The sequence below is a fragment of the Sciurus carolinensis genome, chromosome 10, assembly GCF_902686445.1.
Source record: "Sciurus carolinensis chromosome 10, mSciCar1.2, whole genome shotgun sequence".
Lineage (NCBI taxonomy): Eukaryota > Metazoa > Chordata > Mammalia > Rodentia > Sciuridae > Sciurus > Sciurus carolinensis.
The window spans coordinates 28022710-28037393 of record NC_062222.1 but is presented as its reverse complement, the minus strand read 5'-3'; the positions used below and the strand labels follow the sequence as shown (position 1 = coordinate 28037393).

General features: G+C 37.0%; 2 protein-coding genes across 9 annotated transcripts in view; one reads left to right on the top strand and one right to left on the bottom strand.

Annotated features, from left to right (window-relative positions):
• Positions 1-1557, bottom strand: part of Arfip1 (ADP ribosylation factor interacting protein 1) — a 95496-nt gene extending 93939 nt beyond the window's left edge. For 2 of the 5 annotated variants that reach the window (XM_047566931.1, XM_047566935.1), the window contains exon 1: positions 1293-1557. The gene's annotated coding sequence lies outside the window, so the exon portion shown is untranslated. Of the gene's footprint in view, positions 1-765; positions 785-1181; positions 1201-1292 lie in introns of those variants that run through there. The other 3 variants (XM_047566932.1, XM_047566933.1, XM_047566934.1) reach the window with 3 other exon arrangements.
• A 203-nt stretch (positions 1558-1760) lies between these two features.
• Positions 1761-13111, top strand: Tigd4 (tigger transposable element derived 4). Of its 4 annotated transcripts, none has more exons than XM_047566724.1 (4): positions 1761-1996; positions 4323-4405; positions 9749-9839; positions 9999-13111. In XM_047566724.1, the coding sequence occupies exon 4, from the start codon at positions 10551-10553 to the stop codon at positions 12087-12089; it is 1539 nt and encodes a 512-aa protein (XP_047422680.1). In that variant the 5' UTR covers positions 1761-1996; positions 4323-4405; positions 9749-9839; positions 9999-10550; the 3' UTR covers positions 12090-13111. The 4 variants fall into 4 exon arrangements, with proteins under 4 accessions (XP_047422680.1, XP_047422678.1, XP_047422679.1 ...); XM_047566722.1 differs by having other exon boundaries at positions 4246-4405; XM_047566723.1 differs by lacking the exon at positions 4323-4405.
• Positions 13112-14684: the final 1573 nt, after the last annotated feature.

The window sequence follows — 14684 nt, the reverse complement described above, 5'->3', positions numbered from 1 at the left end:
AACCTGGCATATGATTTCAGGGATGGGGATGAAGACGCTGGAAAATCCACAGACCTCAACTCATAGCACAGAATCAAGTCAAGTCATAATCTAAGGAAAACTAATATATGGACTTGAAAAGGAACCAAATTGAGGAAGGGATCTTATTCCAGAAAATAAAATTATAATAGAAATATTGTCTATTTCCCCAGATAATGGTGTTGAACTTTGTGTCTAGGAAAGGGCATTGGTCCCGTTGAACAAGGAAAACAAAAACGACGGAAAAGTATAATTAAAACAGTACTAAAATATAGTTGGCTGTACTCACTCTGAAAGCGCAGTAATGAAATGGCCAATCCCTGCAGCTGGCTAAACGTAACCTATAAAGGGCTGGCTGAAAGTAACCAATCTGGTGCACCTTTCGGTCAACGAAGTTAATGAAATGGCAAACGTGAACACACGCTTACAGGTGAAAGCACGAAAACACACGTTGATGAAAAGTCCTGCAGATCTTACATTGTTTCCTCTTCAATAAGAACTGAGTAAGCATACTTAGGAGAAAAGAGACAAGAAACAGAAATCCTAAACGGGTGGTTAAAGGATCTGCAGGAAGTGTAAAGCACAAACTTTTTGAGATCAAAGGCTCAAGAGGAAGATAAGAACAAAGCCAAGGAAGCAATAATAAAGTAAGAGAGGAAAAAGTCTTGAGTTTAAAAACTGTGTTAAAAAGAAAAGTTTCCTTCCCTAGACACGTAAGCAGCAATAACTGGGCAAAGAGGGACGAACCAGAAGATATGGCCACAAGTCCCTTCCCTAAACTCCAGTATTCCTTGGACGTCCTCAGAAGCAGTCAAGTCTTGGGACTTTTCACCAGCAGGGCTCCTCCCTGCACCACTGCCAGACGAACCTCTCCAAGGGACTATCACTGTCTCCCTTCCTCTCCACTGGAGAGAGGAAGTGAAGGATGCAGGGAGGGGACACGAAATGAAAGTTGGACACCAAACCCGAGGGTGGCTCACTCCGACACTTCGTCAAGATCTGGACCCTGCAACCCTTTTCCACTCTTGCATGCAAACCGAGGGTGCTGACCCAAAGGGTCGTCCTCCTCCCTCACGCCATTGTTCCTGGGGTACACTCGGCAGGACTGCAGGAACGAAGGGGCCGAAACCAGAGGCAGAATATTAGCAAGATACGCTACAGACCAAGATAGAAGTCCTCGGTGAAAAGTCCGGAGCAGTGGAGCCAAAGGCAACGTGTCCGCCCTCAAACCATCTTCCCCCGCCCTTTCCCCGGCGGGCCCACACCGCCCTCACCTGTCTGCAGGGAACCCGGCAGCTCTCAAGTCGAAGATTATCCTGCCGCTGCTCTCTGGAATCGCCTCAACTCGAGCAAGAAGTGAGCGGAAACGCGACCCGGACCTCTTCCTTCTTCCCCTCCCCCACACACCTCGGATCCTCGGGGGCGGGGAGCAACTGCAGCTGTCACAGGCTCACACTGACCAACCGCCGAGGACACTCGGACCAGCGACCTCTCAACCCAGCCTCCAGAACCAGCACCAGGAGCAGCGAAGCCGGAAGTGAGGAGACCGGAAGTAGCGTTGTCCTTAACTCTGGACGGCCTCTCTCTCCCTAAATCGGGTCCGGCGCCTCCACGTCTCGGTGGTGCCAGCGCACCTCCCACGAGTTTCCCTCCGCCCCTCTCCAGAGTCTGGCCCCGCCCCTCCCTCTGCGGCCCTAGCAACCACATCCGGGACTCCGCTGGTGCCGTTGCCCGGGTAATTTTCTGGCGGCGCCTGAATCGTGGTGGAGTCTGAGCTCGGCTCCTGAGGCGCCAGCCAGAGCTGGGAGTTAACGGAAGGGCGCGCCGGCCTGCCTTGAATGGTCGCAGGGCTCCAAGAGCCCTCAGCGTCCCTTCTTTCTCACTCACAAGCCCCGGCCTCACGCGTTAGGCGTTCCCCCAACAGACGGTGCGCCGGGGCCGAAGAGCCAAAGCTTCTTAGCCACCGGAGAGCACGAAGGTTATTAGCCCCGCGGGCGGGATGGGGGAGGGATGGAGAGAATGTGGGGACAAGGGAGCAGACGGGGTGCAAGCGCCTCACCCTCGCTTCCCGGGTTCCTGGACAGCCCCCTCGGGTCGCGCCACTCGCGCCCGCTCCCGTAAGAAAGCCTAGACCCCCACTCCCGTCGTCTCTGAGCTCGTGTTACCTGCTCTGTCCTCCTGATCTCTGGCTGCTCTGCTCGCGCCCCGATAGTGGATCCCTAATAACCTTTCTTTGCTACTCCTCTTTCTTTTGCCACATGACCGATCTCTGCTTTCTTTGCTCGCCCCATGACTTAAGTAGATCGCTGTCCTGTCTACAGAAACTGTGGAGCAATTCCTTCTCTCCGCCCTTCGGTTTCCTAAGTTGAGGCTCCAACCTGCACATCGCCCAGCACTGACCTACCTGAAACATTTACACATCGTAGCTATGTTCGGTCCATACACACTCATCTCCTTTCAGACATTCCTTTCTCAGCCTTAGGTACTCCTTTTTATTCTCTTTTCGCTTGTAGATATGCAAAGGGTAACTTTGCTCATGATGGGACTTAGCCTTTTTTAGATCATACTGCTCACTTTCCTTGTCATATTTGCTAACAAGACTTTTAAACACTAAGTAACCAGAAGCATAACTCTCCCTCTGAGTTTCCAGAGTTTCAGTATAGTGAAATATTCCTGTACAGATATCTTCTCCAGATTCGTGTAAAATAAATATTTGTGACACCACAAGTGTTTCAAATACAAGTAACAACGTTATTGGGATCTCCACCTCTTAAAAAAAATACTACTGAAATCCCAAAACAAATCTAGGATCAAGGGACTTTCTGTATCTTAAATGATTCTCTTTTCAACAAAACAGCAAGTATGTATGCCAGCTCACACAAACCATAACTTCATTTCTGTGACTTCCTGTGAATTTTTCTACTCAAAGCCATCTTCTTCTTAACCATAAGAAAAGGATTCCAATCTAGAATATTGGCTATTCTTATTGTATAGAAATAAAGTAACCTCAGAACTTGAAGCTAAGTACAAGCGTTATTCTCAGAGTCTCCCAAGGTTGACTTGGAAGAGGTGTATGGTATTGTCCAGCTGAGCTTGACCAGTGTTGGCAATGGGTACATTAATGTTTGAGCCAGCTGTGCCCTTAAGCATTTCTACTTTCTGTCTCTTGAGTTTAGGGATACTTAGCTTTGCTAAAGTTAGTCTGTTATACTATTAGAGGTTTTTCTTATGTTAGGAAGGTGAACACTTGCTTGGGTAATTTACCCTTAGCATAATAGTCTGCTTGGAAGCTGCTGATGGTTTTGAAAGAGATTCTCATGAACTTGGAACTGCTCAAAACTAATGCTAATTTTTCCTTTTTGAAGATGCTATTTATTATGTCAGGTACTCTTCAATCCAGTGAGATTCTGGTACTGTGCATGAGTAATCACCATCCATAATATTACAGTTCTGCAAGGCTATACACAGGGTTAATCTTTTCATGATTTCTTTTGTCCAAAGAAATTAGATTGCAGGTGGCCCTACAAAAACACAGAAAGGACTTTACCTGGTGATGGGAATTTGTGAAACTGTATATTTTCTTTGGAGTAAAGGAAGCAACAGCCATCACTTTTGGGGTTTGGGGAAGTTGTTTATTTGGCTTTTGTTTTGTTTTGTTTTTTGATACTGAAAGACTTTTTTTTTAACTTAGCCCTGCTTAGATGGAGTCATGTTTTCTCTTTCCTCAACTTTCCTCCCTCCTTACCTTACTCCCTTCTTACCTACCTTCCTTCCTTTCTTCCTTCTGTATTTTGCCCTAGATGGGTAAATTCTGCTGACCCATTCTGTTTAGAAAGAAATATTACTAGTTTTCTCTCAAATGACCTGTTCGGAGTAATTAGAAAAGGGGGAATAATTGTCTTCACTTATGACATGGAGATTGTCCTCCATTAATATAGATATAGATATGAAGGTTTAGTTACATAGAATTTTATTCAGCTTTTGAAAACTTAGATCTTATATATTCACTAGGCTTGTGGGGAACTCTAGTAGATGTCTTTCATTTAGTGACCAGTAGCCTGTCTTTCATTTAGGAAAGGAGGCAGCAGGTTAAAGAATATTGTTTTTAATCCATTCTATATGAATGAAACATGCAAGTGACCTTTTAACTCTGAATTAGATGTTGAATACTGTATATTGTTTATCAATATCATTTTCTGAAATTGTTACTTCACATCTTTTCTCTAGGAATTATGATGATGTCTCAAAAGTTTCATTGTCCTTCATCAGAATCTCTGTTCAAATTTAGTTTGTTGATCATACAGTGTAATCCTCTGGAAGATTTCTGGAAAGAAACCCTTTGTGAAGATGCTGAATAATGGAACTATTTAAGAAGCCCCACAAATAGGTAGGGTACAAAGTAAAGGTATATGGTGTGAGTTACTAGGACTTACTACATTTTTTAAGAGTTTTATGGCAGGTACATGTACAACCTCATTTAGTTATAAAAAGACTAGCATACTTGATGAATTTATTGATGTTAAGGCTCTCAGTATCACACTTCTTTCTAAAGATAGGAGTGTTCTCTTATGCACTTATGATAACAGGAAAGTTTCTCAGGTGATCTGGTCACATACTTTTACTTAAAAACCTTGAGTAACTTTTATGGCATACTGAATGAACTCCTTATACTAGCATTCAGATCTTAGGAAGGCCTGATCCCAATCTTACTTTCCAGTATATAAGAAGGGTATAGTTCATAGTCAACTAAGTGAATATTCCTTTTTATACATATAGAGGGAGAGTGTTCATTTATCCAAACTAATAGATATTAATATAGATATGAAGATTTAGTTACATAGAACTTTTAATTCATTTTTAATTGTATTTATTTATTTATTGGCACTGGAATTCAACCCAAGTCCTCATGCATGCTAGGCAGCCCAGCCCACATAGAACTGTTTAATGTGCTTCAAACTGCCCTATGATTTTCTTCTTCCATGTTTTACTCTCTATTCTTACCAACTGAAATGTTTTCCTACCTCTTCTTACCTCTCACATATTTATCCATCCTTTATATTTGAACTCAAATGCTACATCTTTTATGAATCCATTTTTTATCCTGCTTGTAAGAGTTAATTTTCCCACCTCTTTGCTCCCACAACCCTCAATTCAAGTCTCTGTTTTAGTTTGTCTTATACTGGTGTCTCTGCATATCTGTTTCCCATGACCCTTTTTGGGACACAGAACTTTAGACTTATTTTATTTTCTCACAGCACCAGGAATCTGACTAACTCTGTTTGAGTTATAGGAATCTGTTATTTGCTGCACACAGGCAAGTTCTAGAATACTAGCGACTGTTGGTATTTAGAGTAATGGTCTAGGAAGGATTAAGTGGATATAGTTATTTTCTGTTTGTAGAAGACAAAGAATGAGTGCTTTCTTCAGTTTGGAAAGTAGTTGATTCTCTGCAGAGGGCTGTAAACTACTGATAAAAGTGAAGTAATTGGCCAATCATGGTAGCACACCCCCATAATCCCAGTGTCTCTGGAGGCTGAGGCAGGACAATCACAATTTGAGACCAGCCTCAGCAATTTAGTGAGACCCTATCTCAATTTAAAAAAAAAAAAAAAAAAGACTGAGAATGTAGCTCGCACCCATGCGTTTAATCCCCAGTACAAAAAAAGAGTAACTTACTACCCCTACAAATTCTGAATGAGAAGAATACCAGCTTTGTGTTTCTTCATACTGTTTTTTTTTTTTTTTTCCTTAATGATAACCCGGTACAAAAAGAACATTAGAATTGTTAAAAAAATATTAAAAAGAAAAAAAAACCAATTTAGGTATAATTCAGTTATCCAGCAGGAACATTCTTTGTTTTGGTCAAAGCCTTTTTTTCTTCACATATATATATTTCTTTCCTTAATAATTTATTATTAAGAACCTGTGTTTTCTGGTACTGAACACTGTAAGAATAGCCATGAGCCTCTGTCCTCAAATAATTTTCAGTAGTTGTTGGCATATAGTTTTATATTTTGCTTTTTTAACTTAATGTATCATGAAAATTTTCTTTTTATAAAATTTATTTTAGTTGTAGATGAACGTAATGCCTTTATTTAATTAATTTATTTTTATATGGTGCTGAGGATCGAACTCACATGTGCTAGATAAACACTCTACCACTGAGCCACAACCCCAGCCCATGGAATTTTTCTTATATCATTAAATATTGTTCTTTAGTGACTCATCATATGTCAACATATAGATAGATATCCTTTATGTTATAATTCTGTTGTACATTTAGGTTATTTCCAATTTTGTCTGTAATTATATACCAACAATGTGAGGAACTTTCTGGTTTGATCTGCAAAATTCTAAGATGACCTTTAGTAACCCTTATCTTGTATTATGTGAGCATGATGGGATAACCCTCCCATGATTCTGTTATGTTACAAACAAGGGGATTTTGCAGATATAATTAAGGTTCCTACTCAATTGACTTTGAGTTCTTTGAAAGGGAGATAATCTGAGAGGACCTAACATAATCACAGGAGCCCTTTAGGAACAGATAAGTGACAATAAAAGAAGTCAGATTCAAAGTGTACAAAAGATGCAAAACAGGAGGACGGTTCTCCTATGTGAAATGAAAAGAGCCACCAACAGGGACCTGACAGGGCTCTAGGAGCTGAGAGTGCTGCCAACAGCCAACAACAAAGAAGCAGGGACCTCAAATCTACAGTAATATACAACTAAATTCTACAAACAACCTTGATGAGCTTGGAAGCAGGTTCTTTCCCGGAGCCCAGCTTCTGATGGACATCATGATTTCTACTTTTTGAGACCCTAATAGAGGACCTAATTGAGCCCAACAGGACTTCTGACCTACAGAAGCGTAAGATAATAAATGGTTGTTGTTTTAAGTCAAAAGTGTATAGTAATTTGTTACATAGCAATAGAAAATTTTAAACATTTGTAAGAAATTGTTTTCATATCTATAATTTCTTTTGGGCTAAAATCCTAGATACAGATTTTTTTAATAAAAAGTTATGCACATTTTGTAAGGTTTTTGAATCATATTACTAATTTGCCATTCGTAAGCCTGTTACCAGTTTATGTGCCTCCTAACAATTAGTTACTAGACTCTCACAAACTCCAGACACTGCTATTCTGATAGTCAAAACAAAAAAATCTTTTATAAAAGAAGATTTTTATTTATCTTACTTCTAGTAGGGTAGACTATTATTTTCTTTACTTGGAGTTCATTTGTTAAGTCTTTTGGTGAATTGCCTATTCTTATTCTGTGATTATCTTTATTATTAACATTGAGAAAATATTCCCTAACTTGTAGTACAGCATTTCTCTCCTGTATTTTGGTCAAGAGGAGAATGATTAATGAGGTTGAGAGGATGTGTACTTCTGAGAAGTATTAGTTACTGCCATTACCCCCTGGGGAGAAATATATATATATATATATATATATATATATATAGAGAGAGAGAGAGAGAGGAGAGAGAGAGAGAGAGAGAGAGAGACATTATAATGAGGGAGATCAGAGAATGTCCATTTTGTTGATTAGACAGTACTAGTACCTTATACTTATAGGGAAAAAGTCTAGTTTGTCTGGTTTGGTATTAGAAACATGATTTTTTTTTTAGGAATATATTGTATTTCACCAAGAACAATTATAACTTTGCTATTTTTGAATGAAGTAACATATTAATAGGCAGGGGTAGCTAATATCTTCCCAAAGATATCTTTCTTTTTGATTCAATCAAAATAACTCATAATCTCTGATTATATATACAGATCGAATATTCTTTATCAGAAATCCTTCAGATCAGAAGTATGTTAAATTTTGGATTTTTTTCAAATTTGGAATATTTGCATGGACTCTACTGGTTCAACATCCCTAATCTATATACCCATTGAATTTCAGATTTTTGGATTAGGGATGTTCAACCTGTATTATGTTGCTCTAACCAGGATGGGGTAAGAGGAAATTCAGGTTGCTTTTTCTGTAATCCTTGTTGTTTGAGATGATAGGGTTTATTTCTGACAAATAAGGTGGAAGAGAAGGGGAGAGAGTTGAGAGATGTCCTTTTTTCTCTTAGTAGTTTTTGTCTTTTTTTGAAATACTGGTTCTTGCTACTTCAGTTTCTGAATTTTGGTGTCTTCCTAATAAAAGCAAAATATTGTTTTTATTTTAAAATATTTGCAGATTTACAGGAAAATATATAGTGAAGGCCTATATTCAAGCAAGATTTTTTTTTCCTAGCCAAATGGTCAAGTCTTACTTAGAAAGTTAACCCTCCCTGTCAGTTGAATTGGGTTACTATTTGTGTTCACAGAATTTATAATGGCCTATATTTCCACGAAGGCCTGATGTTGAGATATATAAAATAAACAATGAAAAGAATGTGGATATTAAAAAACCTGGATTCTGGACTGTACTCCACCACATTGTAATTATGTGACCATTGAAAAGCAGTTTTGTATTCCTCATTGATTATCTGGAATAATGGAGACAATAAAGCAATTTGGAAACCAAAACCCTGGACTACCCTTATTATGATTAAGACCTTGCAGCAACAACAGCAATTTAAAAAATAAAATTAAAGAACTCCTTTGTTTTAATCCCTATAATAAAATTACTTCTTCATGTTGGACAAGAGCAGAAGAATTTTGACAAAAATCAAAAGGCCAAAAGGTAGACTTGTCATCTAGGAAACCTGGACACAAAGCAAAAAGAATGGGATGCTCACACTCTTCCATAGTAACAACACCCACACATCAAGTTGACTTCTTGTTATCTGAGCCATAGAAGGCCCTGAGCCGATGATTCTGATAAGGGAGATGTTGACTGGGAAGAGAGACATGAGCCCATCTGGAGCCGTGTGACTGTTCTCTCAGGACAACTGGGCTTAAGGAGAGCCCTGCTTTTAAGTTGGAATTCTAGCTTCCATTTGTAAGCAGGATTTTATTAAATCCGTGAACCATCATACAGCGTAAGAGAAAAGATGATAATGATGAAATCATTACCCTACATTTGTTGGGTCCTTTCTTAAAGGTCAAAACTCTATTAAGTGCAACCCTGGGAGGTAGGTCCTGTGATGATCTCCATTTTATCGATAAAGAAGTTGAGATTTCAATGGTTAAGTAAATGACCTAGGATCCTGTACTAAATGGTGGAATCACTTCTCAATTCAGATCTGCCTGGGTCCAAACCGCAAGTCCCTTTTTTTACACGTAGGAAGTATAGGTCCTGAGTTAGGAAGACCCCTGGTTGCTCTACTTCCTTCTCTTAGTCTAGGATTTTTTCTGCATTATGTCCTCTTAAAATTTGTTTATTCCTATGCATTTTCTCAAGTATTTCAGGCCTGTGTACATTCAGCTCTTATGTCAAATTGATTCAAAAGTTTCTGGATTTTTAAGCTTTTAGGTGGAACAAAGTCTAGATCTTGAAAATGGATGTATCAATCACTTGATTTTACTATTTTTATTTTTTTATTTTTTAGTGAAATGTTTCTACCAGACTCCTATAAAGGGGACACTGTCTCCCATGTGCTATTAAAAGTTGAGCCTTGTGACTACTGTCTGACTGTGTTTTTTTCTTTTAGAGAAGTCAGAGAGTGCAGTCTGTGACCTCATGTAAAAAATAGCCACCAAGGATCTATCCAGAATCATTTTTAGTTCTTTAATTTTGGTAAGCCCACATTTTCAAAACAGATTAAATGTGTCTGATTTCTTTTAGAAGTATATATTACAAAGCATTCAGCGGCAAGTGAGAATTCAAATGCACAGAGCAGAGCCAGAGAGCTTTCTAAGGAGAGGCCCTTCAGGAGGTAAGCGTTTCTTCTGGAAGCTTTGGTTATTGTATTTCAGAAGCATCTTCCTGTTCATTTCATTGTTATTAAGAGCATAATGATTGATACGAACATTCTTTCTGATATTCAATTGACATTGCTAAAATTTCTGCTTTTTTTTCCACCCTTGTTTTCAAGAGACAGAGAAGATACACGGGCAAGTTTTGGAAGGATTTTCCTTGCTACCCTTGAAGAGACTTGGAAATTAATAGGCAACATTTTACATGAAAATTTTTGAACATTTTTTTTCTCCTTATCTCTGAGACCTTCTGCAGAGAATTAATAGGAGGTTGAATGCGCACATGGATAAAATGGATCATCTTAAAGGATTGCAGTTCCAAAAATAAATCAGCAGGACTGGACAGGTTTGACATAATGAGATTTCTATTTTAGCTTGACTTCTGGAACTCTGAATAAACTATAAACTGAGCTACACAAGGACTTGCAAAGGGAGTTTCTCTTCTAAAACATTCTAGTTAAGTGTAACATTTTTCTTCTTCAGATCTTTTAAAAAGGGATTTTCAGTCATCAATTTCCTAAGGAGCAAGACTCTTAGACATTTGCCACTTTTTAATATATGAAGTGAGATAGAAAGCAGCAATATATATTAATACTGAAAGAAAATAATTTAGTGAAAGAAACAGACACCAGGAAGTAAGAGGAGAAATCTCTGCGTACACCCTGACTGAGATGGCAGAAGCTCCTGTGGATGCCTCAACTCTGCCTGTAACGGTGAAGAAAAAGAAGAGTCTATCCATTGAGGAAAAGATTGACATCATAAATGCAGTGGAAAGTGGCAAAAAAAAAGCAGAGATTGCAGCTGAATATGGAATAAAGAAAAATTCACTGTCTTCTATTATGAAGAATAAAGATAAAGTTCTAGAAGCCTTTGAATCTTTGAGATTTGATCCAAAGAGAAAAAGACTGAGAACTGCGTTTTATACAGACCTGGAAGAGGCATTAATGAGGTGGTATCGAATTGCTCAGTGTCTAAATGTACCAGTTAATGGTCCAATGTTGCGTCTAAAAGCTAATGATTTTGCCCAGAAACTGGGACATAATGACTTCAAGTGCAGTAATGGCTGGCTGGATCGCTTTAAATCCAGGTATGGTTTAGTATTCAGAGCTCAACCTGCAGAAGCTTCAGGTGTATCAGTAGACCCTTCAACTGTCTGGTACCAAAATGTACTTCCTTATTATTTAAATGATTATCATCCTAAAAATGTCTTTAATATAAAAGAGACTGGGCTGCTTTATCGAATGTTACCTACAAATACATTTGCATTTAAAGGAGAAACATGCTCAGTCGGAAAGTTGTGCAAAGACAGGATAACTCTGGTGGTTGGCGCAAACATGGATGGCTCAGAAAAACTTCCTTTGCTTGTCATTGGAAAAAACAAAAACCCACATTGCTTCAAAGGTATAAAATCATTGCCGGCACATTATGAAGCTAACAGAATGGCATGGATGACTTCAGATATTTTTGAACAATGGATGCAAAAGCTTGATGAGAAATTTCAAGCCCAGCAACGAAGAGTGGTGATTTTTGTGGAGTCTTCCCCTGCACATCCAGAGGTTAAGAACCTAAAGTCCATTGAGTTAGCATTCTTTCCATCATGTTTATCTTCTAAATTTATAGCTATGAAACAAGGTGTTATTAAAAGTCTAAAAATCAAATATCGACATTGTCTCATCAAGAAATTTTTAAGCTCTGTTGAAGATAGCAGGGAATTTACATTTTCATTACTAGATGCAGTTGATACATTGCATCTGTGTTGGAGGACTGTAACCCCAGAGACTATTGTTAAAAGCTATGAAGAAGCAGGATTCAAATCTCAAAAGGAAGAAAATGACCCAGCCGATGCAGAGAGAGACACTAGTCTTGATTTGGTCACCCATACTCTGGGGGCAGGAGTGGAATTTCCTGAAGGTTTGTCTATAGAAGAGTATGCTGCCCTGGATGATGACTTAGAGACATGTGAGGCAGTACCAAGTGACGATTCAGAGTGCACCAAAGAAAGCCAGCCAGATGAAACTGGATTTTATACTTCAGATGGAGAAGATGATGGTGGAGCTCTAGAAACTGAACTTCCTTTACCATCAAAAAATGAAGCATTAACTGCTTTAGATACTCTTAAAAAATTTCTTAGAAGTCAAGACGTGAATGATGGACTTCATAATTCTTTAGCTGAACTTGAAAATTTTATTAACCCTTTATCACCTAAGTAATTATTTATTATATAACATCTGAAGAATAATAGGTTTTCCTGATGTAATTTATTATATAAGGTATGTAAAGGAGAAATACCACTTAAAGATAAAATATGAAAAACTAATGATCTTTGGTTTAATTGCAAAAGCCCTTGGTCTGAATAGTAAAGCTCCCTGGTAAATAGTGATTAATTAAATCAAAATGCTAAATTATATTTAGCAAGGTTTCAGGGAATAGAAAATATTTCAGAGTTATACATGTCAAACATGAAAAAAATGCTTTAGCTCTGATTCACACATATTGAATTCATCATTGCTATTTTCTTTCTTAAATTCAGATCATGTTCTAGAATATTTTAATTTATCTACCTAGTCTAAGAAACAAAATATCAGTAGCTTAGATATTTATTTTTATAGACATATATTCTAACTAGACTTTTTAAGTATCAAACATTACAGTAGGTTTAATTTATTTTTCTTATACTAGCTAATATTTCTAAAAGAGAAATTATGAAAGACTACTGAAAATAAATTCTGATCTAACCATACACCAAAATGATTAAAAATATACCTTATTATTTTCAAGCTGTTCGTAATAAGGACAAATGAAATGAAATGACCATATCAGGTTGGTCATCTATAATCAGAAGATGTGGGCTCTTTCTATATGTTTGTGTGTGTGTGTTTAATAGAAAAATACTTTATTGAAACATTTATTAAACTTATGATATTTATATTTTAATAAGAATACTCTTAAAAAGTAAATGTGAAGATACATATGCAGCTACTAGAAAAAAATGTGGTGCTTAGATATTTTTCTAATGTTAATAGCTCAAGCTTTTAATCTATAGTATTGAATTATTTTCTTGATTTTACTGAATTTTGTTGTCAGGAAAAATGAAATGTCCTTTCATCATATTTTGACGTAGTCAGTTCTCTTTTTTTCCTTCAAATTTAATGGATAACATTTTGTATTAAAATTCTGTTTGATGAATTTTTATTTACCAGATGTTTTCAGATACTGTGTGAAATTATTTAATCTCTATAAAATAGTCTTACAACAATCAATGATTATAACAATGTGTCAGACTTTTCTATTGTTAAATTTTAAACACTATGCTTATTTAATTTCTTACAGATAATTTAGTGTTCCTTTGAAATGAATTTTGTAAAAATATAAAACATACAGATTATTTTTGTTATGAATTATTAATCTGCCAACAGATGACAGATTTAGAAGAAATAGTTGTAGAAAGCATTTTTATTTTTCACTGTTGATTTACTCTGGTTTTGAGATTTACTAATAAGCCTGAAAAATGTATTCATATTTTTTCTTTTAAAGTGAAATAATAATGATTTAAATTAAAAGGATTTTATTTATGATTTAATTTATAATTTTAATTTAGAAAATCATGGACTTAAAGGTGTTCTTAAGCCCCACTCGTAACTATAATATCTCACATATTATGAGTCCGCAGTCATTTTTTTCCTTCTCCACTTGATGCCTTTTTGCTCTTTGATTATTTCAGATATTTTCTGACATAAGAATTACCTCCATATTTACAGATGAAGAAGTTAAAACTTGGAAAGATTAAATGATTTGTTTAAAATCTCAGAGCCAAAACTAAAATCCAGTAGTTCCTCATTACCCAGTCCTACATTCCCCTAGCTAACACAATGTTTCTTGCCTTCTTTAAAAGAAATCCATTATTTTACCCTTAGTTTAGGGCATTAAAGACAAAGCCGTGGATACTGGATTCATGCTCATGGCACTATTCACAAGATCTCTTCTGAACACAGATGGTAATGAAATACTGATACATGATTTGGCCATTCTATACCACTCTGTGTGGTTCTATTGAAACTATTTTAATAACTTTAATATTAACAAAGTGCTGAAAGCACCCACTCTTTCTTTCCTGTACAATATGATCCATTTCTTATTCTAGATACTTCGGAGACATAATAAATCTAAAGATGGTAAAGTTAGAAGTTACATAAAATTTGATTAAGAAAAAAATGCCTGTGGATTTAAATTCAGAAATAAGCTTTAAGTTGTTAATGTTGTGCACGCTTGTGTGGTTTTTAAGATGTATACATTTAAACAATTTTTGGAGCAAAAATTTTAGAAATTAACTTTTCTTAGCACTTACTCTCTGCTGCATACCTCACTCCTAGTTTATCTTCTCTATACATAGTCAACACAAAGTAAGAATGAAATGTCACTTGTCTTTTCACAAAACAACTCAATTTATAATTTGCCTGGTTTTAAAATGTGGTATTATTTTCATTGGTCTTGCCTTATAAATTCATACTATTTCAACAGTGTTTTTTTTTATTCTACTTCATCAAGAACAAGTCTCTTGTTGAATTTGAGACATTTTTTCACTACCTGTGGCTACTGTACTACTTGTGAAAGGCTTAGTTCAGAATAAAATTGGATGATGAGTAAATCAAAGCTCGTGGATTTCCTGCCGCCTGCCTACCTTCTCATCTAGATCTGAGCTCAAATCTCAAACCTTCCTTTCACTGTATACAAGGCAGATTAATTGGAAGGGGGAGGAAAGGAGAGAAGGGAGAGTGGAAGGAGCGTTATCCCAGTCAACACTTGAG

Bases quoted from the DNA above. Each gene is read 5' to 3' on its own strand.
- Tigd4 (XM_047566723.1), top strand. From the start codon at position 10,551: ATGGCAGAAGCTCCTGTGGATGCCTCAACTCTGCCTGTAACGGTGAAG.